Source organism: Eptesicus fuscus, chromosome 4 (genome assembly GCF_027574615.1).
Source record: "Eptesicus fuscus isolate TK198812 chromosome 4, DD_ASM_mEF_20220401, whole genome shotgun sequence".
Lineage (NCBI taxonomy): Eukaryota > Metazoa > Chordata > Mammalia > Chiroptera > Vespertilionidae > Eptesicus > Eptesicus fuscus.
In genome coordinates, this window is record NC_072476.1 from 10,929,492 (window position 1) to 10,957,179 (window position 27,688).

At 55.5% G+C, this 27,688-nt stretch overlaps 1 protein-coding gene across 1 annotated transcript; it reads right to left on the bottom strand.

Annotated features, from left to right (window-relative positions):
• Window positions 1-2,808: 2,808 nt before the first annotated feature.
• LOC129148669 (mastin-like) lies at window positions 2,809-27,117 on the bottom strand. Its single transcript, XM_054714149.1, has 7 exons — window positions 26,996-27,117; window positions 26,621-26,681; window positions 4,909-4,969; window positions 4,545-4,725; window positions 4,042-4,313; window positions 3,059-3,204; window positions 2,809-2,973 (listed from the first exon to the last, which is right to left on the bottom strand). Exons 1-7 carry the CDS (start codon window positions 27,115-27,117, stop codon window positions 2,809-2,811), a joined length of 1,008 nt encoding a protein of 335 aa, XP_054570124.1.
• Between the last annotated feature and the right edge of the window lie 571 nt (window positions 27,118-27,688).

Here is a 27,688-nt window from a genome sequence, read left to right on the forward strand (position 1 = left end):
GCCTGCCCCTAGCCTCCTCAGGGGTGCTCCCCTCTCAGGAGCACACAGCCTGGTGGCCTGGAATCTCACCGATGAGGTAGGTCAGGGTGGACCAGTGGGGTCCCTCAAACCTGACCTGACTGAGAAACAAATGCAGAAGGAACTAGGTCAGATGAGGTCAGAGTGGAGGAGGGGAGGCCCTAAAGCCAGTGATGGGTGTCCTTGTAGGAAGAGAGGAGGATGTGGAGAGACAGAGAGGGGTGGGACGGGGTGGAGGTCCAGTGGTTCCTCCATAAGCCAAGGGTCCCAGCACCACCAGAAGTGGAGGAGGCAGGAGCCTGGGGGAGGTGTGGCCCCCGAACAACTTGGTTGAGGGCTTCTGGCCTCCAGCCGGTAAGAGAATGAATTGTGTTGTTTACACACACACACACACACACACACACACACACACACACACCAGTCCTGGGCGTTCACTGCCACCCCAGGACACCACAGGTGGGCGAGCCTGGCAGTGACTGAGGTGTGACTTCCACCTGGAAGGGCATGGACCTGCATGGCATCTCCATTCCAAGCACTGAGGGTGTCTCCTGTCACCTCAGACCGTGGGGAGGGCGTTGGGTCCCCATGGGCACTGACCTGGCCTGCAGGGCTCTCTTTTGTTGGGACAAAGCCCTGCTGGCTCAGTGTCCCCCACCTCTGCTGGCCCAGGAGTCCATTAGAACAGATTTCTCAGACCAGAGGCAACAGCCCATCCATCTCTAGTCCAGGCATCTGGCCCCACCCACATTGCCTTACTGCTCAGCCCAGGAAGTGAGGTGCTCAGGTGGTCATTCCAGGCAAGTGGGGGCAGCGGAGGGGTGGGGGTGGGGGGTGGATAAGGCAGCAACCCTGAGCCCATCCTCCAGAGAGGGAGCCCTGTGGGGTCACCTGTGGCCATGCCTGCAGACACAGCCCCAGGCCCAGGTGTGTCTCACTCCAGCCTTCCCTCCAACACCAAGTCCCAGGTCCTCTCCCTCCTGGGAGCGCTGGCCTCTAGTCACTGAAACCTCAATCTTAACCCTGGAAACACTAAGGTCTGACTGCACCCGCACCCATGGAGGAAGCCCTGCAGAGAGTCACATCCCCCAGGGCCCAATGGCACGGCAGGCAGCCCACGCCCCTCCTGGCAGGCAGAGGGGGACCTGGATGCGTGTGGACCCCCGGTAATGTCCAACCACAGGCCCCGTGGACAGGGCAGTCACTTAGGCAGAAAGTGTGCGGGAACCCGAGGGCGAGGGCACAGCGCCAGGCTGTGCTGGGTCAGGCCCTCCTGGCTCCCTGGGCGGAGCAGATCCCCAAGGGGGCCATCTGCACGGTGGGGCCTTCCAGCTGAGTCCTCGGCCTCATTTTCCCAGGAAAAGGAGTTCCTGGAGAGCTCCTGGCGGCCAGGAAACCCAGACTTCAGTCCCGGGCACATGGGGGACACAGCTCCTGCTCCACCCGCCCTGGAGCTCCCCCTCTCCCTAACTGGGGTGCAGCCCTCCCCGAAGGACCCAGTCGCAGGGAGAGAGCAGGGCTTTTCCACCCTGGATTCAGGGGCAGGGTCCTGGGCACTGGGCAGGGATTTCGAAGGCTCCACCACATTTTAGAATAAGGCTGCAGGGTATGGAGCCCCCTCACCCACCATCCAACCGCCTCAGGCTCCCCAGGCTCTCCTGGGTCCTGGCCCCAACCCACAGGTGCAGGCACCCACCCCAGCCGGGCACCAGCAATGCCCCCCAAATCCTAACCCAGCAGGAACTACATGTCACTGCCTGGGGCAGGAGGGGCTCCACACCCCCTTCTCACTCCTCCATTTGAGACAGAAGCTCCTCTGTCCTCTGGGAGCCCCTCCCACCCCCTGGGAGAAAGGATGGGCTTTGAGGAGCCTGAGAGGACGGTGCACCGCGGTGCTTCTCCAGCAGGGGCGCCAGCGCTGGGAGAGCGGCCTCAGGGAGGATGGGGGTCCGCCTCTCCAACCTCCTCTCAGGCTGCCACAGACCCACAGAACCTGGGCTCAGAGGGAGCCGGAGGATGGGGCAGGGAAGGGGAACTGAGCTTGTCCTGGGACCCTGCAGGTTCTCCATGCTCAGGAGAAGTTCAGAATAGGAGACTGAGGTTCTGCGTGGAAATGAGGCTGCACTTCATTCGGTCCAAGGAGTTGATCGAATGAGGATTCAATGGCCGCAGGGTCAGACCGAGCAGTGGTGACCATGGAAAACAATGCCTCCTGTTTGCACGCTGCCAAGTCCAAGTCCTTCAAAACATCCATTCCACACTGACCGCGATGGAAGGAGGAAGAGGGAAGGTGTGGGCCGCTCTGGGAGCAGCCCTCCGGGCTGTGGTCTCCAGCCCCAGGCAGAACGCTCCTCCTCCCCAGCCAAGAGAGCCCACCCATGTGGCCCTCTTCCACGCTGCAGCCATAGTGCCCATCCCCACCTGGTCCACCCTCCAGAGCCTGGGTTCCCCACCAGGACGGACCACCCACTGCCACCCTGGCCACGCCCACAGGTAAGTACACTCAGTCCAGAGCAGTTTGTCATGCAGTTTAATGAGCTACAGAGGGTGGGGAGGACGCAGGAGGCCTGCAGTGCCCTGCCCCACTTCAGAGCACATCCCCCCTCTCCCTTTTGCCTGTCAGGGGGAGACAGACTGATGGAGGTGGCTGAGGAGGGAGGAGCTGGGGGAGGAGGAGGGGGAGGGCGCTAGGTGCAGTGAAGAGCTGGCATTGGGGAGGAGCAGTGCGGGTCCTCAGACACCTGGGAGAGCCTGTCTTCATCTCATGGGCAGCATCCCGGCCCGGCCCCGGGCTCAATGAGAGGAGTGAATATGATGGCGGATCCAAGCCAAGAAGGATGTCACTCGGGCATAGACTCCAGGAAAGTTGGGGAGACCGCACTTTTCTCCCCAACTCACCACCCCTACCTGGACCCAGGTGTTCCTCCATTTACAGACCAGGGGGCCCCCAGAGTCACCCTGCGGGGAGAAGAGACAAGTAGTCAATACTCAGGGTCCCTGCAGGCAGGAGCAGTGGACAGAGGCCACAGTCTGGGGGTCTTACATGGCAGGAGGCCCGGCCTGGACTCCCCGCACACAGCATGTCGTCCGTGATAACCAAGTCGATCTTGAGGTATTGCTGCCTACAGATGTTATTTGCCACGATGGGGACCTGCACCTCCTGCAGATTGTGGGGCGGTGGCAGCGGCTCTGTGAGAAGAAGCCCAGTGAGCCTGCGGGCCTGAGGGGGCGTCCAGTCACAGGCCGCGGGTTCTAGAACCACACGCTGAGCCTCAGTGCCCCATGGGGACCCTGGGAGTCACCCAAGACCCCAGCTCTCCGGGTTACTTCCAGGCCAGTGGGCTGATAACCTCTAGGCTGACACTGGGGGCACCAAGCTCCAAAAAGACACAGAGAAATGTATTTTTATCCACAAATAATTTTTATTGGGAAAAATCAGAGCAAGTGCTTTCCCCCGAGAAATGCACAGTGAGCGGCCCTCCTGTCAAATTTGACTTTGTCCATTGAACAGTGACTCCTGGAGCAGGTCACTGAAGTTCTCTCTCCTGGTCTCCATCCCACTATGGAGCCTCAGTGAGAACGGACCCCGGAAGGGAGCACACAGGCCTGAAGCAGAGTGAGGGAAAGAAATGCCCATGGCTCCCTGGCCAGTGTTCTCAGTGGTTAGAGCACTGGCCCGAAGGGTCCCAGGTCTGATTCTTGGTCAAGGGCAAGGACCTGGGATACAGGTTCAATCCCCAGCCCCGGTCAGGAAGGCAACTAATAGATATGTCGCTCACATCGATGTTTCTCTCTCCTCCTCCCTTCCACTCTCTCTAAAAATCAATGGAAAAAATATTCTATGGTGATATTAAAAAAAAATGCCCATGGCCATGCCTCACTCTTGCTACTTTGGTCTCCATTCCTGAACAGACTCCTCTTGGGCTGTCTGCCTCCTACACCCAAGGGAGACGCCGGAGGGACCCCAGCTGAGCCCTCATCTGTAAAGCCTGGCCCACCTGGTGTCATACTGATTCTGGTTCTTACCTTTATAAGCAATGTTGCCCCAGCCAGTCACCCAGCACCGGGTGCCTGGGGGGACTGCGGGGGAGGCTGGCGGGAGGCTGATCCACCTGATGAGGTTAGATGGTCGCACAGAGGCCTCCAGTTTGAGAAGTGCCACGTCCGCCCCACCGACTGGTCCCTTTTCAAGCCTGTACTTGGGGTGGCGGATGATCCTAGCCACCCGCACACTGCCAATGAATGAGGGTCTCACTCGTCCTAGTTGGACCTTGAAGTGCTGAGGCACGGGGTTTCTCCTGGGGACAGAGGCCAAAGGCTTCTGAGAGGCTGCGGCAGGAAGTGGGCCAGCCCCTCAGAGCCCAGAGACCTCCCCTCTGTGGTGGGCAAGGGGAGCGCCAGGAAGCTGAATCCTGGTGGGAGGTCTGCAGCCACTCAGCCCAGGATCTGCCCACAACACACATCACATGCCTCCCGACATTGTCCCCCATCCCCACCCGGCCCCCCGGGTGCTGGCAGTGGGGACTTACCCTGGAATGCAGTGGGCAGCGGTCAGCACCCACTGGGGGTGGATGAGGGAGCCCCCACAAAAGAAAATCCACTGGTTCTTTGTTGGATTAAAGACCCACAGGCCCACCTGCCACGGCCACGCCCCATTGGAAGCATCATGCCCCCCCACGATGCCCACCAGCTCAGTTCCCGGGCCGGGATCTGGGGAAGCAGAGGAGGAGCCATCAGGGACCCAGGCACCGCTGCCCGGCACTCAGCATGGGCCCATCCTGTCCCTCCCACAGCCACCCTCAGAGGGGGATCTCCACCCCACCCCAGGGGTGGTCTCTGAGAGGTCTGAGTCAGGGGTTCGGAGACAAGCCAGGCCTGGGGGTCAGCACCCACCTGAGGTCACAGGTACAGAGCCCCCCAGACAGGGGAGAATCAGGACCAGCAGCCACAGCATCTGCAGGGGGAGAGGGGAGGGGAAGGGGGAGAGCCAGTGAGGAGATCTGGGGCAGGGACACAGCCTGGGAATGGAGAGGATGGGGCTTTGAGCAGCGTCCTCACCATGCCACGCCTCTCTGCCTTCTGCCCCTGGGCCCCTCTGAGCCCCTTTATCCTCCTGCCCAGACTGGCCCAAGGGGAAGCCACCCTCCTTTGGGGTGGGGCATGGGAGGAGGTGGGGCTTCGCCCTTAGTGGGACCAGAGGTGACCAGCAGACCATCTATCAGACAGGAGACACTCAGCATTGGTGCTGGAGCCCTGGCTGGTTTGGCTCGGTGGATAGAGCATCAGCCTGAGGACAGAAGGGCCCAGGTTTGGTTCCAGTCAAGGGCACCTACCTTGGTTGCAGGTTCCCCAGCCCTGGTCAGGGTTCATGCAGGAGACAAACAATCGATGTGTCTCTCTCACTCCCATGTTTCTCTCTCTCTCTCCCTCTCCATTCCACTCTCTCTAAAAATCAATGGAAAAATATCCTTGGGTGAGGATTAACAAAAAATAAAAATAATAGGAATATTGGTGCTGAAGACATTTCAGTAGTAAGATGACAGTATGCACATAAAAATGAATAAATGAGATGCTTTGCATCATCCTGTGCACTGAAGGGTCGAAGGGTCGATTGCCAGTCAGGCCACATACCTAGGTTGAGGGTTCATTCCCCGATCGGGACGCGTACAAGAGGCAACCGATCAATGCTTCTCACACCTCTCTTCCCCTTCCTCTCCCTAAAATCTATAAGCATATCCTCGGGTGAGGAAATAAATAATAAATAAGTCAGATGCTCTGAAAAAAAACAGAGCAGGGGCAGGCATGGGATGGGGGGCTGTCACCTGAGCCAAGAGCGGGGTGAAGGAGAGCAGCAGGCCCAGTGCTCCCCTGCCCCCTCCTTCTTTTGAGGCTCAAAGTGCCCCCAAAAAAGTTCAGACTCGCTGGACCTGCAGACAGAGTTTGCCAGCAGCACGTGAGATGGAGGAGGCAGCTGCCCTGGAGCCTCTGGAGGGAGTGGGGACCTGCTGACACCTTGATGGTAGACTTCCAGCCTCCAGCACTGTGACAGAAGAAGGTTTTGTTTAAAGGCCCGAGTCTGTGGCATTTGTTACGGCCGCCCCAGGACACTCAGGCATCTGCTCAGCTGTCCTCATTCATCCTGTGCATGACCAAGCTTTGTCAAAATGCACAGCAAAGGGTGTGAGAGGTGCCGATTTAATGCTAGTTCTCCTCACCTCTCCTCTCCTCCTGCACACACCCGGCACCCCCACAGCGCTGGGAGCCAACCTCCCCTCTCACACTCCCTGCTTTCTGCATGGAGGAGCTCTGTCCCCCAAGTCCAACCCCAGGCCGAGGCCGGCCACCCGCCAGGGACAGGCTTTACTGCCCTTTGACATTCTGAGAGTCATTCTCCACCAAGCATGGGATAGGACCACACAATGCTTCCAGAGGAGAAGCAAGAGGGGTTCCCACACCCCTGAACCACGCCCGGTCCTCTGTCCCCCGTGAGCCCAGTGAGGAGACCACTGAGGGATGCTTTGCAGCACTTAGATGAGCTCAGGTCTCTAGAAACCCATCATTGCCTCCTGGGGCCAGAGTCCCTGTCATCCTTGTTGAGATGTTGGTGTCTCTGGGGCACCCAGAATCAGAATCCTCAGGGGACACTGGGGATCTCCACAGGAAACAACCAGGATCCAACATGGCCAGGGGGTTCCATGGTGGGAGGGTTCCGGGGAGGACCCAGGAGGGAAAGGGCTGGGCTCAATGACTCAGCCAGTCCTACAGGCCCAGGGGCAAGACCTTGGGTGATAAGGAGGGCTTCCTCCCTCCCTGCCACTGGTCTGGACAGAGCCCCAACCTTTACCCACCTCCACAGTGGATGTGGGTTTGGGGCTGGTTCCCAGGCCCCCATGACAGGAAGGCAAGTCACAGAGGGATCAGCGAGAAGCCACAGGCCCGAACGCCCAGCCTAATGCTGGGCCCAGACTTCCCGTCCCCCGGCACCAGGCTGGGCGATAACCAGCTGGGCCAGACCTGGGGCAAAGACAGCATTTGATCAGTTCGAGCAGATCTGCCCGAAACAGAAGCAAGAGGTTTGAGGGTCTTGGCGGGGAATCTCGTGACTATCATTGGCAGATAAAACGATCTTCTTCCCAGAAAACCCAAAAGCCTCAACTTAAAAGGTTTTAAGATTAAGTTTCCCAAGGTGTCCGCCTGCAAGATAAATGTTTAAACACAAATCAGGAGACAAAGAAGAAGAAACTCATCTTTTACTCTCAGTGGTAACTAATGCGATGCCATGATGGTAAAGACTGCATTCACGGCCGTGTCCTTACTTTCCTAATCCAGAGTCCGTGACAACCACAACACTTCCTGGACAAGGAAACTCACAGGAAATAAAATGTCGTTCGATGTTAAAAAGAGACGGTGTCATCGGATATCAACTCTTCAAATCCCAATAGAATGTGAACTGCAGGCAAATCTGGAACATTCAACATGACCCGCAAGTTTGCCAGGAGGAAAATACAGGTGGGGATGTCCCAGGAAGCCACAGGGCAGCGTGAGGCAAACTAGGCAGCTGGTACCAGAAAGCTGTGGAAATGGGAACCGAGTGGCCGCCCAGTGAAGTGGGAGCTTGAATGGCCCCGACCTGCCCATCCTCCTAGGCCCAGCCTCGGTGACAGCACAGCAGCAGACAAATGCACGGTATCAACTCAGCAAAGAAGGAGGAGACGGCATCAGTGATGGCCGCTGGGAACCAGATGGAGGGGAGGAAGAAGAGGGGCTTGGGGAGAAGTGCAGCCCACTGTTCCGGTGCTTGGTGTGAAGCCCCCTCACTGTGCAGGAGGACACGTGCAGGTGGGGCCACCTTGAACTTGAGGGGTCCAGGCAAATCAGATCTTGACAGGGGCTGGAGAGGGTCACCCCGCACAGAGGAAGGTGGTGAGAGCCATGAGACTGGAAACACAGTCAGGACCCAGGCCCTCCTCTCCCTCCTGCATTCGGGGTCACCCCAGGAGGAGGGAGGGTGATCCACCTCTAGGACCTTTGGTCCCAGCGAAACAGAGGACTGGCATCTGGGAAGCCCAGGTTTCCGCACAGTCATCTTAGGAGAGAATCAAATAGTCCACCCGCCAGCCAGGCTGACAGATTCCAGGCAGCATTTGAACTGTTAATAAGCACAGTTGTTTCTGTTCGTTAGAAAAGCATTCTTGCACCCGACTGGTGTGGCTCAGCAGGTGAGTGTCAGCCCAGGAACCAAGAGGTCCCTGGGTTGATTCCTGATCAGGGCACATGCCCAGGTTGCTGGCCCAATCCCCAATAGGGTTGTGCTGGAGGCAGCTGATCAATGATGTTCCTCTCTCATCAATGTTTCTATCTCTCTATCCCTCTCCCTTCCTCTCTCTAAGTATACTTGTTTATGGTGGTAATTTTTGGCATAAACCAGCCCAAAACTTAGTGATTTGCTCTGAAATATGAAGAAACCTGTTGGGGCTGACCAGGAAAGCATTGAATTGCAAAGTTAGAAACCAAAGTAAAAACAAATGAAAAAAAAGTTATTCAAACCTATTCAACTAGCCATGATGAGAAATAGAAGTTTGAGGAAGTGTTCAGGGAGGTAGGAGAGGACACTGCATTTATGAAACAAGGATTATGTACTGTTTTCTTCTCAGATCAAGCAGATATTAACCAAGTGCCCTTGGACATAAAAATATAACAAATTAGTGCTGTCCACTGTGTTCAATGGTTAGATAGTGTCCCGCCCACCAAAGGGTCACCTGATTCCCGGTGCAGGTTCCATGTCTGGGAGGCAACCAATCAATGTGTCTCTCTCCCACCGATCTCTCTCTCTCTCTCTCTCTCCCTCTCTCTCTCTCCCACTCTCTCTCCATCTTCCCTTTCCTTCCCTCTCCCACCTTTCCACTCTCTCCAGAAATCAATGGAAAATATATCCTTGGGTGAGGATTAACAACAACAAAAATTTTTTAATAGAACAAAAGAACAAAAAAATGGGCCTTCTTGTTCTTTGAACAACCTGGCGGGGGTGGGGGGTGGGGCGGAGTATGCCCAGTTGGCCCAGCACTGGATGGTCATGGGGCCATGCCACTCCCCCTGCCTCCCCCGCCACCAGAGGCGCATGGACAGCTGCACAGACAAGGAGGATCCAGGTCTCGGCTGGGAGCAGCTCTCACAGGGGCACTAAGACCCGCTGCCCAGAGCCTGCGGCCTGGGAGGAGCTGCCTTTTGGAATCGCTCCCCCCGGAGAAGTGGCAGCTCTGAGCCATCAGCTACTGCTAGTCATTGTGCGCAGCCCCCAGAGTTCCTGGGGCCACTCCCTGAACAAACGCTGAGATGGGAGGGGCCCACCTGCTGTCTCCACAGGAGCGACCCCAGGTGTCTCAACAGGCTGGAACCTACAGCCCCGCTCTCAAAATGCCCAAGGAAAAGGGAGGGCTGACCATGAGGGCTGTCTGTCCCTAGCACGGCTGGGGAGCAGCCCCTTCAGGCTCCCACAGACGGCTCTTCCTGGGGAAGCCAGAGGGAAGGGCTGGTGGGCAGATGCCAGCCCTGCCTCTGCAGGGGTCCCCATCATGTATTCCAGGTCCGCTCCCCCTCAGCCCCCCTCTGCGGGCCTGGCCCTGACTCGCACCCCTCGGGGACCTAGTTCCTGGTCCCAAGCCCTTCAGAGGCCTTGCCTGCTACCCGTGTCCACTTACCATCAAAATAGGGCAAGGGAGCTTGGGACACCCCGGGGGGCACCTGGGCTACACACATTCCTCCTGCCCATGGGGCCACAGCTCTACCCCCTCTGGGTTAGCAGAGTCAAGGACCCTTGCTGTTAGGGGGTACGTGTGTCCTCAAAACATATGTGTAGGTCCTACCCCCTGGCACTTGTGAATGGGACCTCCTTTGGAAATAGCCTTTGCTATGGAATCAGGGTTAGATGAGGGCATGGAGGAGGGGCCTCATCCAATATGACTGGTGTCCTTGTGGGAAGAGCACAGAGACAGACAGGAGGGAAGACCATGTGACCATGGAGGCGGAGACTGGAACCAGGCAGTGCAGCCAGAACACCAGGGATGGCCGCCCCAGGAGCTGGGAGAGGGCCTGGGACACATTCTCTCCCTGAGCCTCTGAGAAGGAACCCCTGCTGGCGGCTGATTTCAGACACCTGACCCCAGACCCAGAGTGAATCCCCGTTGTTGTAAGACCCCAAGTGTCTGCTAATTCCTACGGCAGCCACAGGACAGGGAGACACCTGCCACCTCGGTGCCTCTGCTTCCTGCCACCGGACCCTCACCGGGAGCACAAAGAGACAAGGCGCAGCGATGGCTGCTCAGGGGCCTCTCCTGTCCCCTGGCTGAGTCTGTCCCCTTCTGGGGACCAGGACAAACACCCCTGTGCAGGGAGGGAAGCACCACGCCCACAGCTCCCAGCAGGGAAGCAGGCAGGGCTGCTCCTCCTTCCAGATCATTCCAGGCCTCCAGGGACAGGGCCCAGGTGACCATCACTGGAGGGGAGCGTGCCCTGTGGCCCGGAGGACGGGCTTCTTGCCCACAGAGAGCCATCTTCCAGCTTCAGCTGTGCTGTCCAGGTCCCGCCTTGAGGGGGTCATTTTGCTGCCTCCACTTGGGCCCCAGTGTGGAAGCTGCCACCCCACAGGCCTGAGAGCCACTGTGGTTTGGGTGCCACCAGCCATGCGGGTCCCGGTTGGGAGGCGGGCAGATGGCAGCAGGTGGGCCTGGGCCTCAGCCAGCAGCAACTCATAGTGAGAGGCCGCCTCCCCATCAGGTCCAGCCAGAAAGGGAAGGCCTGCCCGGGCCGGTTGGGCGCCTAGGTTACAGCGTCAGCCCCGCACTGAAGGGTCTGGGGTTCAGTTCCCAGTCAAGGGCAGGCACCTGGGTTGTCCTTCCCTCCCCGCCCCCCAGTTGGATTGCGTGCAGGAGGCAGCAGTCGATGTCTCTCTCACATCAGTGTTTCTCTCTCTCTCCCTCCCTCCCTACTTTTCTCTGGAAGCAATGGGAAACTACCCTCAGGGGAGGGTTCAAACAAAACCTGGGTTGAAGGTTCATCCCACAGGATGCAGGAGGCAACATATCTCTCTCTCTCTCTCTCTCTCTCTCTCTCTCTCTCTCTCTCTCTCTCTCTCTCTTTCTTTCCCTCCTTCCCTCACTCCCTCCCACTCTCTCCAGAAAATCAGTGGAAAAAACACCCTCTGGGAGGATTAACAGAGAGAGAGAAAGCGAGCCCCATGCAGCTGCTGACAGTGCAGGGCCTCCGGCAGTGGGTTCCCCAGGGCTTGTCCCCTGGGCACCCTCGGACCAGGCGCTCCAGCAGGTTTCCCGGCACCTTCTCCTGGGGCTCAGGTTCCAGGGCAGGGCTCCCGCCCCGTCCAGCCATGGCTCCGCTGTCTGGACACCAGCCCTGGTGTGTCCTCACCACTCCCGCAGGAGCCTCTTGGCCGGATCCCAGAGCTCCTTGGGAGCACAGTCACGTTCCTCTCTCCTGGGCCCTGCAGGGCTGGGCTGCCACTAACCCGGGACAGACTAGCGCTCAGGAGATGAGGGGCAGGTCTTCTCAGGGAGATGCCTGTGCATTATAATGGGGCTCAGAAGGCACAATAATGGCCCCCAAAGACATCCACGCCCTAATCCCCAGGAACTGCAAACATGTCAGGTTACCTGGCAAAGGGGATAAAGGATGCAGATGGAATTAAATAACCGGTGACCTTGAGATGGGGGTCATTCCGGATTACCCAGGAGGCCACATGCCATCACTGGCCCTCAGGAATGCCCCAGGAAAGGCTGGGACGTGTTCCGGAAGCTGGGAAAGGCCAGGAACCTGCAGGAGGAACCAGCCGACACCTAGAGTTAGCCCATGAGGCCCCGGTCTCCTGACTGCAGGATGGTGAGATGATTCATGTGCCCGGTGGTGACTGTGACAGCAGCCACAGGAGACTAATACCGGGTGTGTGCTGGCCCTCGGTAAGCGGGGGGGGGGGGGGGACACTTCAGGGACCTGGGGCCATGAGATTTCCTGGGCAGCAACCGGATGTCACCTTTCCATGCGTCAGGACCCACTGTGTTCTAGCCAGGCCCTGGCCTTGGCCCTCCATCACCCCAAGGGAGCGTCTCTTTCCCAGAGCTCGGCTCCTGGTGGCGCTCACTCTCTGCCCCACACCCCCAGGCGCCCCTCTGCTCTGTGTGCGGCCTTCAGTGACCAGTCCATCGCTGTCAGCTTGTTGGCATCTTTCTCCAGGCCCGCCACTGAGCTCAGCACCCCCCAAAGTCCCTGCTCTGTGCCCCGTTGTCAGCGCTGGCTTCCCATGGCCGGCCAGGCAGCAGTGTCCAGCTCCAAGGCCCCATCCTAGAGTGGCCTCCTCAGGTCACACCTGGCTCCAGCTGCTGTGGGCGGGGTTCCCAGAAGCCCACAATCAGAGGCTCGGCAGCCTCTACACAGGAAGCAGGGGTCAGGAACTGACCGTCTGGAACTGAGTTCCAGGGAGAAAGGAAACCTGGAACTTGGCGGGTGGCAGAGAGCAGCAGGGAGTGGAGGTGCCCTCGGTGTCCCTTGTTGGGGGCAGGGAGGGCTGGACACTAACAAACAACAGGGCACAGGTGTGTGTTTCTGCAAGTGCCTTCTCCCACGTCCTGACTGTCCCCCTGGCACCCGTGACTGAGCGGCCATCACCTCTATAGCGTCTCCTTCCTGGACCAATGACATGAAAGCCAAGGGCAGAGGGCAGGAGGGAGGTGGCAGCAAGTGAGACATTTCAATCAGTCCTCATGGGGCAGAAGCAGATGGAGGAGGGGCAGTGGCAAACAAATGCCTGCTGAAGGGGCTTGTTCCCAGAGAGGGCCCTTCACACCACAGAGATGCTCAGGCTGTAGAAGCCAGCTTACCCAAAGAGAAACCCAGCAGGAAACTTACAAAGTACAATGCTCCCTGGAAACATGTTCAGTGAAATCAGCGAGGCGCAGAGGTCACACAGTGTGTGCTTCTGTTTATGTGAACATGTAGCCGGACAACCAGTGGGTCCGGGCTGCCTGTCACTACTTGAGCCCATTAAGCAGAGACAGGCTTGAATCACGTAGGAGCGTTTATTCCAGTCCTGCCAGGAGGATGGGAGAGCAGCAGGTCAGCCAGAGAAATCTGCTCTGCACCCCACCATCAGCCACTGCTTCTATTGGGTAGAAGGACAGAGATGACGTGGGAAAGCAGGAATGACAGGCGTGGGAAAGTGGACACGGGGTCATCATTACAGGTTACAGGTCATGCAGGCTGGGGTGGCGGGGTCACAGTGGGTGGACGCCTCCGGGCACCACGGGACCAGATTACAGGTAAGAGGGGCGGGGGCTTGTACAGAGCAGGTGCCTCAGGACTAGATTATCTCAATCACGAGGTTGTAAATCTCTCCATTAATGATAGACAGTTCTCCGGACAGGAGGACAGACTGCATTCCGCTGCTAGCTTCCTTGATCCAGGCCGTACAACACCCAGCCAGGTGAGAATGTGCTTGGTCTAATCAGAAAAGAACAACCATGATTAACAGAGCATGATTAATATTTCTTATAATTATAGTGAACAGAAAGCATTTTTCTTTGACAAACATTGGAACAAATACAATTGTTGAAATTTTCATGAGATTCACAAAACCTGGAGATTAGATATTATAACCTTGGTTGTTATAATTTACTTATCACAGACACTCCTTACTCTTAATTCATTAACATGTAAGAGGACTTATTTTTCTTCTCAAGAAACCACACACATCCAAACTTAATAAAGAATTTTGTTCTTTTGGCTCATGACCAAGAACCTTTGTCCAGAAAGCATCTTGACGTTGAAATGTTAAGGAGAGAAAAACGGGGCAGAGAAAACTTACTGTGCTTAGCAGTTATCTTGCAGAAAGCCTGCAGCCTTGAGCGCGGCATAGCCTAGACAACCATTAGATCTGGTGACTGGAGGAACCAAGGACCGGACCCTCACGTCAGCAGAACTGTTTGCAGCCAGCAGAAGTTAATGACACCCTGCCTCCCCCTTCAGTCACCGCTGATTGCTTTTTCGGCCTCAGCCCCCCTGCACCCAGGAGCCTGAAATAAAAGCTCTTTTGATACACGATGGCCTCGTGTCATAGGTGTGTGACCCTGGCCCACTCTGAACCCTTCAGATCTTGTTCATCTTAAAACCAGGTGCTCAAACAGAAGACACTGGGGAGGGGAGAGGGGAGACTAACCAGTGCCAGTCTAGCACTTTCTCAGTTCTTGTGTCAACAAAATACCTTTCACTCGCCCTGGCTGGTAGTAGTCATTGGAAATGCCAGCTTACTGACTCCTCTTCTCAGTGGCCATTGGCAGTGGCTAGAAGCCCTGTGGGACTTCAGACCTGGACCTGCGTTGATCGTGGGCAAAGCTGCCTCGCCGCACTCACATTAGTTCTAACATTGTGTGCAGATGGCCTTGGGGGTTCCGTGTAGACTGCCATGTTGTTCCTGGTAGCCTCCTCCCCTCCTCCCTGGTCCTCACACCTTTTGTGTATTTCTGCTCGCTGTGTGCTGCCTGGAGTCACCTGCACTGTCTGGGCCTCCCTGTCCATCATCCCTCATTCAGGGGCGGGGCTGCCAGCATATCCCCAACCCCCACAAGCAGGACGTTTGCTGAGGGCTCTGGGAAAGCCACCCTGATCATTTTAGGAAGTCACCTACGGCCCAAGTTTCCTAAGAGTTTTATCACAAACTGTGGTTGAATTTACCAACCAAAATAAAATTATTTTTCCATATCTATTGAGATTATCACATGGTTTTTATCATCTATTTCTGCTCCGTTAATGTGGTATATTGCACTAATTGGTGTTAAACCACAGTGGTTTAGACCTTCCTGGGTTTTTTTGTAATTATTTTACACGTTGGGAGTTGGTTTGATAATGTTTTACTTTGGATTTTTTCAATCTATGTTCATAATGGAAACTGGCCTGAAATTTTTTTTCTTGTGCCTAGTTCTGTTCTCCAGACAGTGTGCCAGGGAGCTTGCCTCTCTTTCTGCTCGGACCTTGAAGTCTCAGTGTAATTCTCCAGGAAGCCATGCTGTGGTGTAACTCTCCCGTGTTGTACTTTATATTTTACTTCTGGGTAGATGTTCACCACCCAGAAGCAGGCCTTTCATGATTATCAATCTGGTCCTGCTTCCCGTTCTCCTAAAGTCAGTTCCCAAGAGTTATACTTGCCTAAAAGCTGTCCATTTCACCTGAGGGCAAATTTGTCTAATGTGGTTGTTCATACTAACCTCTTCCGATTTTTAAAAATCTCTGCCCTGTCCATGTTTCTGTTCATCTCTTTATTACTAATACTAGAGGCTATGTGCACGAAATTCATGCATAGCGGGGAGGGGTGTCCCTCAGCCAGGCTTTCACCCTCTCCAATCTGGGACCCTTCAGAGATGTCTGACTGCCGGATTTCTGACTGATCGAAAGATCGGGCCTGAAACAGCAGTAGGAACATCCCTCTCACAATCCCAGACTGCTGTCTCCTAACCACTCGCCTGCCTGCCAGCCTGATCGCCCCCTAACTGCTCACCTTCCAAACTGATCTGGCCACCAACTGCACTCCCGGCAGGCCTAGTCACGCCCAAATGCTCTCTTCTGCTGGCCTTGTCCCACCCCGCAACTGCCATTCCCTGCAGACCTGGTTGCCCACAACTGCCCTCCCCTGCAGGCCTGGTCACCCCCAACTGCCCTCCTCTCCTGCCCTGATCTTGCCCCAACTGCCATCCCCTACCCACCTCATTGGCCTGCAACTTGCTGCCACTGCAGGCCTGGTTGCCCCCACTGCCCTTCCCTGCCGGCCATCTTGGCAGCCATCTGGTGGCTACCATCTTGTGACAACATCATGTAAGGGTGTCGAGGAAGGGCATGACGGCACCTAGGCTTTTGTTAAATAGGATTATGTGTGCATCAGTTTTCCTACCTGATCAATCTTTCCAGAAGTTTGCCTATTTCATTAGATTTAAGGAACTCACTTTAGCCTTTGCAACCCTATAATTACTTTATTATCTAGTTCAGGTGCTTCTTTTGTTACCCCTGACTTTCTTCCTTTAGTTAGCCTATCTTTTATTCTCTTCCTTATGCTCTCTCGGTTTGACATCATTTTTCTCACTTCTTGACTTAAACAAGACATTCTCTGTGCTATTTGTACTAAATCCAGAAAGGACTGGTCATCTCCCTCCAGGTGCAAGCCACCATGTCCCTGTGAATATTAGGAGGTGGTATTGTCACTATTGTGAGTCATATATACTTTTTAATTTTCATTCTGACATTTCCTTAGAAGATTGTTTTTTAAATTTCCAAATGTAGGAGGGCTTGTGCCCATTTTTGATATAAGTGTGAGAAAGCTTACAATACCAATGTAGCCTGTTGTTTTCCACTACAAGGCAACTGGAAGTGACCTCTGAGAACAGAAATTCAGGCTCAGTATTTACCGAGGATGTAAACAAAGGCAGAGAAATAAAATGTCCAGCGTCAGTAACAAAAGATGGGTTACAGGACGCCCCTCTTAACTCAGACAGTGAACTTGTTGGCAAGTGGCCTTGTCTCATGGTGTTCGCTGTGATCTGCTCCTGTCCAACGTCTATCAACGTCATATGTGACCATTTAACTGCAAGTATCAGACCTTCCCAATCCATGCAACTCAACACACACACACACACACACACACACACACACACACACACACAAACATGCAAACACACACACATACATTTACGTATGCCCACACACATGCAGAAGGTGATGCATGGGCACACGTGGAGGGAGGCCCTAGGAGGCTCCGGGTGCAGGGAGACCAGCCTGGGGCTGAGAACTCAGTCATGGGTGGCAGTCTGCCTGCGGGGTCCTGGGCTTCCAGCCTTCTCTCCCAGCGGCCCTGGAGCCAGGGAAGCAGCCAGGCCACTGCACCTGGAGCCTCTTCTGGCAAAACTGATCACCTCAGGGGAACGCAATCCAACTACCAACCAAGACGCTGGGAACGTCCCACAGAGAGGCAGCGGGAACCTCCAGCTGCGGGGCCTGTGTAGTAGGAGCCCAGCAGGCAAACCCTAGGGAGCCCGGGTGATGCCAGTCAAGACTCCTACCCATTAGAACACGGTGGGTACCAGGGTGCCTGGGCCTCGGGAGGAGGGAGAGTGGAGAGTGGAGAGCCAGCAGGAGGAAGGAGGGGATGGTGGAGGGGGAGCCCCGACAGCCTGGGTGTCACAGGCTGGCACCCCGGCGTCTAGGACAGAGGCCTGGCTGTGGGAGGACAGCCACCAGGAGAGGTGCCAGGGAGCAGCACACAGAACTCGGGGGCCTTGGTCAGAGCCCGGTGGGCACTGCGGAGCTGGGTGCTGCCTGGGAGCCGGTCTCAGGCGCTGCCCTCGGTGAGGAGCAAAGCCGTCCTGTGGACACAAAGCTGCGCTGTGGCCTGTGTCCCTCTGAGCGGTAGGGCAGAGTGAGTGAGATTCAGTGTCATTGTCAGTGTGGTCACAGTTGTCCTGAGGTTTGGTGGGGCCCGAATGGGACAGCCAGTGACATGAATGGGGGCCTCCACGAGCCTTCCTGTCCCCGGCCCCAAGACCTCCATTGTGACACGTGAGGACCCGTGGACGCTGGCACACTGCTGCCCCACAGCACCCCCACCCGCCCTCGCTGTCCAGCTTCCACTGCAGTGTTGCAAAATGGGGCTGTTAGGTAACAGAAGCTGTGCCGTTTGCCCACCTGCCCTCAGCCTTCCCCTATCAGGGCTCGGACATCCTCATCACAGCCCCGGCTTTGATCCTGTCCCTGATGCCCACCCAGCCCCACCCTCACTCTGGGCATTCATTCCTGTCACTCAGACCCAGCTCCCTGGAGCCCCCCAATGGCGGCCTGAGGCCAGAAGGACCCCTGCTCAGAGCAGGAGTGCAGGGCACTGCCCACCCTCCCTCCCACACACAGCTGCTGGCCTGAATGTCCATGTGCACGTTATCTCAGCATCCGTCTTCTTACCTTTTTTTATTAATCCTAACCCCAGGGTATTTTTTTCCGTTGATTTTTAGAGAGAGTGAAAGGAAGTGGGGAGAGAGAGGAGAGAGAAAAGCATCAATATGAGAGACATATCAATTGATTGCCTCCTGCAGGCACCCCAACACGGGGCTGGGCATCAAACCTGCAACCCAAACATGTGCCCTTGACTGGGTATCAAACCCAGGCCTCTTCGCTCTGCGGTTTGACACTCCAACCACTGAGCCAAACCAGCCAGGGCCCCCTTCTTTTTTTCTAAAATTATTTGCAGAAATACACCATGTAAATATAAAGATAGGACAGCTTTGTTATTTTCCTTTTTAATTTTGTCCCCACCCCTCAACCCTCTCCCCCTGGGCAACCACCCACTTCTTCTCTATATCTATGGGTCTGTTTCTGTTTTCTTGGCTTATTTCTTTTGTTTTGGTTTTTTTTTTAGATTCCACATATGAGTTGCTCATTTCTCAACATCTTTGCAAACATGTGGTTTTATTGTACTTTTTGATTTTCCTCAATCTGATGAGTGTGAACCTGTATGTCCTTTTATTTCCCTCCGTATTCCAGTCAATGTTTATGGCCACTGAGGGGTGTCTTTTGAGAATGGCAAGCAGTGTGTCTTTTTTCCATTAATGTTTTGTTTCCTTTGTCCCACACCATTTCTCTGAATTAGTATTTCATCTTCCTCGAATAAATCCTTATAGTTCTTTTCAAGAATGCCTGCAGGTGATAAAACACTCTTCGTGTCTTCTGCATATCACTATTTTTTTCTCAATATTGTGTGACAGTTTATCTGGGGATAAAATTTTATGTTGATGGTGATTTTTCCTCACCACTTCAAAGGAATTGCTCCACATTCTCCTTCCACCTCCTGTTGCTCATCAGAAATCCCCTGAGTCTGATGGTCATTTCTTTCCAGGTTAAACTCTCACTTGTCTCTTCTGGCTTTTAATGTTGACATTTTGCAGTTTTACTAAAATGGGTTTAAGTGAGAATTTATTTGTATTTATTCTGCTGAATTTTCACAGGGCACTTTCCCCTGAAGAGTCACTATTTTTGTTTGATTCTAGAAAATTCTCAGATATTTTTGTACCAATACCATGTTTTAGTTTTTCCAGACAATTTTCTTAAGTTCCTAATAAGGGGTTCTGAATCTCTAATAAGCTTCTGAAGTTGGAGGCTCTCAAACCTTCTACCAAGATGCTCTTCCATATATTATGGGGTTTCCTAAGATTCCTCTGTTTCTGCCCTGACTAGTTTGGCTCAGTGGATAGAGCGTTGGCCTGCAGGCTGAAGGGTCCCAGGTTCGATTCCCGGCCAAGGCACATGCCCAGGTTTCGGGCTCGATCCCCAGTGTGGGGCATGCAGGAGCAGCTGATCAATGATTCTCTCTCATCATTGATGTTTCTGTCTCTCTCTCCCTCTCTCTTCCTCTCTCAAATCAATGAAAACATTTATTTTTTAAAAAGTTTCCTCTGTTTCTAATATGCTGATGTTGAAAACCAAACAAGCCGACATTCAAGAACACTCAGAGAATGGCCCTCCACCCCCTCAAATCCCTTCCAAGCTCACACATCTGTCCCTACCACCTCTCTCCCCACCACCTCTGTCCCTCTGCCTAGAGCCCCTTCCACCCAATGCCCACCCTTGCTCACGCTTCATGAGCTGAGCCTTGTAGCCCAGCCCCGTCAAACCCTCCCAGCAGGTCCGGGCTGGATCACGCCTGTGTCACTCCAGCTCTGTCTTCAGCACTCGCCTCCACACCATGTCCCACATTCACTGCAGTGCTGTGTTTATGTCTGTCCTCACCTCACTGTGGGTTCCAGGAGCCCTGGAACCCACTCAGTGAGCTCCTTTCCCAGCAGACTTTGTCCATGCTGGGAACATTTGGTCAAGGATTGCTGGGAACCAAGATCAACAGTAATTAATATAAATGCGAGAAGTCCCCTCAGAAGGCTGAATGGGGTTTTTTGATATTCACAGGGATGAATATCTGCATGGTATTACCTATTGCTGACTCAATGGCCTAAAGCAAACTCCCCCAACCTGATCATCTTACTGTTTACCAAACATCACCTTTGATATGTCTGTTTGCATTCCTAAAAGGCAATTGTGTGTTCTAGTAAATAAACGTAGATGGGAACTTGGTCCCTTGTACCAAGATCACAACTGGCTTCCCCCATAATTTCCAAATTTATATTTCTTGTCTTTTGTGGTTAATTTGCGCGTCAGCCTTTCTCCAAGTCTTTGACCTTGAGGCCACACAGGTTGTGACTTCACAAAGGATAATTAAGGGAGGGAGGGAGGAGAGGAGGGAAGAGACTGTTAGGTCAAGGCAGGGGGGAAAGCCCAGAGCCAGATGCAAGCATCTGCAAGGTAGATGGTGACAAAGATAACTGGCGCCTTCCCAGACCCTTGCCCGCCTTCCCAGACCCCTGGCCAGAGGCAGGAATTCCGCACCTCTCATGCCCTCCACCCTCCCCTCACTAAACAGCTGTATAAAGGAAGTACCTAAGCCCCCTTTTTGGCGTGAACTTCCCTGGCCCACTCTGGGACCAGTGAGTTTCGCCCGGGAGCATAAGATTAAAACCTCTCCACTTTCCATCGCCTGGACTGTGTCTTGTTTCCTGCGTCAAAAACCTTTCATCTGGTGCCGAACCAGGGAGTGGATTGAGTGTGTATCCCATTTGGGGTACCCTTCCCCTCTTCTCTCCCTGGAACCCTCAGGCCTCTTTCCAGCTCGGCAGAGTCAGCTGGTGAGTCCCAGTCTCTATTAACTCCTAGCGTCATCCTTTCGGCATCTCTGTCCGTAAATCGAGGCCAGTGTCAGAGATTGCCCTCCAGGCATAGCCCTCCGGACCTTTCCGGGAAAGGTTCCGACCCTGGGGTGGTAGTGAACACATTCCTGCCCACCCCCCTTGGTTTCCAGGCCTTTTGGCCTCACTCCAGACCCCAGGGGGTTGGGGAGACGTCCCCTGCCATCCCTCGGATCCCCGTCCATAGCCTTGGCTCAACGATTGGGACGCTGATCCTTCGGCCTCTGCTACTGACCCTAGGTTTCAAAATGGGCAATCAGAAATCCAAAGTTGACCCTAAGACGCCACTCGGGTGTCTCCTCACCAATCTGGCTAAGCTGGGCCTGTCCCAGGATCTGCGTCCTAAAGGCCTCATTTACTTCTGTACCATGGCATGGCCTCAGTATGAATTGAACAACAGGTCAAAATGGCCTGAATATGGGACTTTCGATTTTAACATTCTGACCGACCTCAACAATTTCTGCCAATGAGCTGGGAAGTGGCTGGAGGTTCCATATGTCCAGGCCTTTTTCAATCTGCGCTCCTGTCCCTCCCTCTGCTCCTCCTGTTCCACCGCCCAGGTCCTCCTAGCTCTCGAGAAACTCCCTCTGCCAACCGACACCCCTCCACTTTCTGCCTTATCTGAACCCCCTGAGAATCTCATCTGCCCTCCACTTGCCCGCCTCCCTACCACAGGGCTCCTTCTGCCCAGCCTCCTTCTGCTCTGCCTTCCGTCTGTCCCCTCCCTTCCCCCATCCTCACTCCCCGACCTCCCTCCGCTGCCCCCTCCCCCAGAGCCTTCTCCCTTACCTGCTGACCTTCCCCTTCCCCCACCCCCACCTGCTTCCCCAGTCAGCAGGCACACCTGCTCCTGGGCACCTCCTCTCCTCTGCCCCCTCCGGGAAGTTGCAGGGGCTGAGGGAGTGGTCAGGGTCCATGTTCCCTTCTCTCTGTGGGATCTCTCCCAGATTGAGAAGCGGCTGGGGTCCTTTTCCACCAACCCCACCGCGTTTGTCAAGGAATTCCAATACCTTTCTCAGGCCTATGACCTCACCTGGCATGACATCCATGTCATTCTTTCTTCTTCCCTAACATCAGATGAAAGGGAAAGAGTCTTAAGAGCGGCGACGGACCACGAAGATCAGATCCACCTTACAGATGCCTCTATGCCGGTGGGGGCCCAGGCCGTGCCTCGTCAGGAACCAGGCTGGGAGTACCTAGATATCCCCGAAGGGCGAGACGGGCGCCGACGTCGCGACCAGATGCTCCAATGCCTAATAGCTGGCCTACAGGCCGTCTCCCACAAGGTAGTTAATTTTGACAAGCTGAGGGAAGTTACTCAGGGACCAGATGAGAACCCGAGGTCTTCCTTAACAAGCTGACTGAGGCTCTGACCTTATATACTCGTCTGGACCCTGGGTCCCCGGCCAGAGCAACAGTTCTAGCCACTCACTTCATTTCACAGTCAGCCCCAGATATTCGAAAAAAGTTAAAAAAGGCAGAGGATGGCCCTCAGACTCCTGTCTGGGATCTGGTGAATATGGCATTTAAGGCTTTAATGCCCATGAGGAGCAGGCAAAGTAAGCCCGCCTTCGACAGGAGATGAGTCTGCAAACCCAAACCTTGCTACCTTTGAGGCCAACAGCAGCCACGCATGGTCCAAAGGGGACTGTGTGTGGTGGGGGTGCAACGAAAGGACAAGCGCCACCTGGAGAATGCTTCAAGTGTGGAAACGAAGGCCACTGGGCTAAACAATGTCCTCAACCCCGGGCTCCAGCCAAGCCCTGCCCGGCGTGCGGTCAAAGCGGCCACTGGAAAAGTGACTGCCCCTGGAAAAGTGACGGGCCCTCTGTGTCTCCACGTAGAGGGGCCGTCATTCCAGGTCATGACCCGCCGCTGGCCATGCTGGGACTGGCTGAAGACTGAAGATGCCCAGGACTCTACAACCCATCACCCTCGCCGGGCCCCGGGTAAAGCTCCAGATAGCAGGTAAGCAGATCTCCTTCCTGTTTGATACGGGAATCACCTTCTCTATCCTGCCCTCCTTTTCCGGGCCATTGTCCCTTCCACGATCTCGGTCATGGGTATTGATGGCAAAAATGCTCTGGCCTCAGCGCCTTCTCACCCCGCCCTCTCCACCCTCCCTAGAGGACAACTTTCTTGCTGGCACAGGCTTATCAGAAACTCAGTTTTGAACTCAAGCAGTTAGAGGCCTGTTCCAAGAAGTTCTAAAGTTAACTGTTGACAAGGATTTTAAAAGGACCCACTCACCAGGACAGTCCTGCCCCAGGGGTTCAGAGACAGTCCTCATCTGTTTGGCCAGGCCTTACCCAGAGTCCTCCAACAATGCTCATTAGAACCCAGCACTCTTCTACAGTATGTGGATGATCTCCTTTCCTGCAGCCCCTCCCTGTACACGTCTCAGAGGCATACAGCTGGCCTCCACTGGTAGGATTCTTCCATCATTGGGTCCCAAATTTTGCTCTCCTAGCTAAGCCCTTATACCAGGTCTCCTCACCCTCCCTCATTCGCCAAGCTTTTTCTAACTCCGGGATACCCTTCTGGTCTCTCTCTCTCTCTCTCTCTCTCTCTCTCTCTCTCTCTCTCTCTCTCCCTCTTCTGGACATCTCTACACCTTTCCAACTATTAACTGATGAGAGACAGGGAATAGCTATGGGGTTCTCACACAGCCCCTAGGGCCAGCCTTCACCCCTGTAGCCTAACTGTCCAGACTGCTTGATCCCATGGTTTGGGGATGGCAGCCCTGCCTCTGGGCTCTGGCTGCAGCCGCTGCTCTCACCAAGGAGGCCTAGAAGATCTGCCTCCAGCAACCCTTACAGGTATTCTCCAGGATCTTCTGTCACACCGATCCTTATCTCTTCTTGCCCCCTCTCAAAGACAGGAACTCCATCTCCTGTTCCTCGAGAATCTTGACATCTCCCTGACTCAGTCTCCAGTGAACCCAGCCACTCTCCTTCCCGCTGCCTCCACCCAACCTGCAGCAAAGCACTCCTGCCCCGAGGTCGTCAGAGGCCCTCACTCAACCTCGGGCGGGACTCTCAGATCTTCCTCTCTCTAATCCTGACTTAACTCTGTTTGTGGATGGAAGCTCTTGCCTAGACCCCCAGGGACGTCAGAAAGCCTCCTATGCGATAGTAACGCTCGAGCGGACCCTGGAGACGGCCTTCATCCCTCTTCACCTTGCCCACACTGCGAGAGGCAGTCACAAGTGCCTGCTCCTCCTGCTCCACGTGTGCAGCTGTCTCACCCCAGGGAGGAATGTGCCCAAACTTTCCTACCCATCAAATGAGGGGACACCTCCCAGGGCAGGACTGGCAGGCAGCTGCTCCGGAAACACGCTGACATGTTTCTACCCAGGCCAGAACCAGCTGACCAAGGCTCGCGAGGACCACCCCTCCAGCCCGGAGACTCAGTTCTCCTTAAGAATCTACATCCCAAGGCCTTGGAGCCCAGGTGGATGGGACCGCACACTGTAATCCTCACAACCCCCACTGCGGCCAAACTACTGGGAGATCCATCGTGGCACCACCTCTCCAGACTCAAGAGGACCCCGGAGATGCATGACTTCTATAAATGTGAGGTGTTGGGCCCCACTAAGGTCTGCCTTAGCCGCCCTCCCCCTCCTCCTTCTCCTCCCAGCCCTGGGCAATCTACACCCACCCCCACCTGCTTATGTGTGGAGGTTCAAGATCTGTGAAATTTACGACCAGGACAGCACACAAGTCACCCGGCAGGTGGGATCTCAGGAATGCCCTCTGGTCGGATGCCAGGCGGAGATCCTGATTGCTGTCGACCTCTGGTCAGTGTCCAATGGTGGCCGACCATATGCCTGCTTTGCTTACGACCAGCGGAACCCAGACAGATGTAATCGAGACGTCAACACCTGTGGGGGTTGCCGCTGGTCAGGCTGTGTCATCCATGATGCCTACAATGAGATCAAGTCTGTTCCCTTTTTCTGGAAGGACGGGACTTTCAACATCAGGGTCCCGGACCCCTGGGACCAGCGATGGGTTGCGGAAGTTATGGGAAAACTATATGGGGGTGGTTGGAGCTCAACCCCTTCAGGGACCATCTACATCTCCCGGAATATGTCATGGCCTAGGAGGCCCAAATCCAGGTCTCCAAAAGCATCCTACAGGCCGAACATTCCCTTAAAGAGAAGCTGTCTGATACCCCCCGGGTAGAAGTCCTGTCTTCTTGGCTCCAACTTATCCAACACACTCTACTATTCCTTAACAAGACCTGCACCCTGCCCAATGTCTCGCACTGCTTTTTATGTGTCTCTCTCCAAAGACCTTTGCTGGCTGCCGTCCCACTCATGACTCATCCAGGAACCCAAGGACACGGAGAATGTCACCCTCCCCTGGCTGGCATTCCCCTCTGGGAACCCGAAACTCCAGAACCCACCTTGCCCCCGTGGATATGCTACCCGACCAGCAACCTGGTAACTGTGGGACGGGTCACTTGGAACTGTACCCAAAACCACACTGCAGCCAGTCCCACCAAGGCCAGCCCGGGTACCTTCTTTTGGTGCAACGGCACCTTAAGCAACTGCATAAACTCCTCTGACCCCGGGCCTTGCTTCGGGGTCACAGTAGTTCCCCAACTAACCTTGTATGGAGAGTCGGAGCTTGCCTGGTTGCTCCCTTCATCCCACCCCCGGGCCCGCAGGGCCGCCTTCCTCCCTGTCATGGTTGGGGGTAAGTATCGCTGCCTCGATAGGCCTAGCTGGGGGGGGCCTCAGGAACAGCATAATCTCTGCTCAGAATTTCAATGACAAACTCCAGATAGCCCTGGAGCCTACGACTACCTCCTTAGCCTCCCTGCAGCAGCAAGTAACACCGGTAGCCCAAATAGGCCTGCAGAACCGAAGGGCCCTAGACATTCTTGCTGCGGAAAGAGGAGGAACCTGCATGTTCCTTCAAGAAGAATGCTGCTACTGCATCAATGAGTCCGGAGTGGTGGAACAGAACGTGCAGACCCTGACTAAGCTGAGTGAAGAATTACATGCAAGACACTCCCAGGACAACTCTTTTCGGCTGGTTCCAAAGCCCTTTAGCTACCTGGACCCTACCCCTGATAGGGCCCCTAATTCTCATCTGTGTCTTTTTTCCCCTAGTTCCCTGCCTCCTCAAATTCATCCGCTCCCGGATTGCAGAAATGTCTCAGGTGACTAAACCAGCTCCTGCTCCATCCCTATACTCGGCTGCCCCTCAACCCGCCTCTGCCTGACCCTGACCTTTAACATCCCCCACCCTCTTCCCCCTGGTCAGCAGGAAGTAGCCAGGACGATTTTGGCGCCCCCTATCACCAAAAGGCCCGGATGTTAGGTCCAGGCAGGGGGGAAGTCCACAGCCATACAAGCATCTGCAAGGTAGATGGTGACAAAGATAACTGGCGCCTTCCCAGACCCCTGGCCCTAGGCAGCAATTCCGCACCTCTCATGCCCTCCACCCTCCCCTCACTAAACAGCTGTATAAAGGAAGTACCTAAGCCCCCGTTTTGGTGCGAACTTCCCTGGCCCACTCTCGGACCAGTGAGTTTCGCCCGGGAGCATAAGATTAAAACCTGCCCCCCTTTTCATCATCTGGACTCTGTGTCTTGTTTCCTGCCTCGCAAACCTTTCACACGGCCCCCACAGGACACAAGGCCAGCCCCTGCCTCCTCCTCCACAGCCAAGCGGGACCTGACAGGGCAAGGCAGCCAGAAGAGCTGCCAGGCCTCCCAGATGCTGCCATCAGGTCCCGCCCTGAGGGGGACCTGGCGCCTCTGTGACCCACAGCGCCCACCACCTTCTGCCTCGTGTGCTGAGGAGGCGGCCGCAGGACCCCCGAGGAGGCCCTGCCCCGGAAATTGGGAAGGAGAGGCTCAGGGTACAACTGAGGCCGACAGGGCCCCTCACTGTCCACCGAGACCCCCACCCTGAGCTCCTAACTGGGACTCTGGGGCTCACCTGGTAGCAGGATCCAGGCCCCCGTCCCTGAGGCGCTGAGCTCTGGGCACAGGGACGTCTCAGGCCGGGTGGCCGCACGTGTCCACCTGCCATCACATGGACGAGGGGGCACCAAGGGACACCCAGGGCCCTCCCCATCCATGCCCCCCATTGTGACACAGCAGCCCTGCCTCTGCCTGGCGGTCAGTGTCATTGTCCCCACCAAGGTGGCGGCACGGCTTGCTCCCTGGCCCCAGACACCAGGAGCTCCATGTACCCAGACACCAGCTGTAACTCCATCTCAGGGACATTCCTCAGTGCCGGCTGCACGGCCCGCGGTGTCATGCCCCCGGGGGCTGGCCCATCACCAGCACCTTTACCGCCATTGTGTCTGCGGCTCCTGTGACACCAGTGCAGCCCGGACCTGCAGCGGCGCCCTGTCTGGCTGGGGGAGCGCTGAGCGGCAGCCTCCGTGTGGCCAGTGTCCCGGGCTGGAGGGCCCTGTGCGGTGTGGAGCTCGCTGCTCACTGAGAGGTGCAGAGGCCCTCATGGCCTGTGGTGATGGGGGAGCCCCTGGGTACTGGGCCGTGGGATCCTAAAGCTTTCCTGTGCCTGCCCCTAGCCTCCTCAGGGGTGCTCCCCTCTCAGGAGCACACAGCCAGGGTGGACCAGTGGAGTCCCTCATACCTGACCTGACTGAGAAACAAATGCAGAAGGAACTAGGTCAGATGAGGTCAGAGTGCAGGAGGGGAGGCCCTAAAGCCAGTGATGGGTGTCCTTGTAGGAAGAGGGGAGGATGTGGAGAGACAGAGAGGGGTGGGACAGGGTGGAGGTCCAGTGGTTCCTCCATAAGCCAAGGGTCCCAGCACCACCAGAAGTGGAGGAGGCAGGAGCCTGGGGGAGGTGTGGCCCCAGA

What these genes read in the sequence shown, in the direction of transcription:
- LOC129148669 (XM_054714149.1), bottom strand. Translation starts at nt 27,117, where the DNA reads ATGACACCGCGGGCCGTGCAGCCGGCACTGAGGAATGTCCCTGAGATG. An exon ending in GCTGCCCACTGCATTCCAGG is followed by an intron (nt 4,314 to 4,544) that starts GTAAGTCCCCAC and finishes CTCTGTCCCCAG; the next exon opens with GAGAAACCCCGTGCCTCAGC. An exon ending in CAGGCCGGGCCTCCTGCCAT is followed by an intron (nt 2,974 to 3,058) that starts GTAAGACCCCCA and finishes TTCTCCCCGCAG; the next exon opens with GGTGACTCTGGGGGCCCCCT.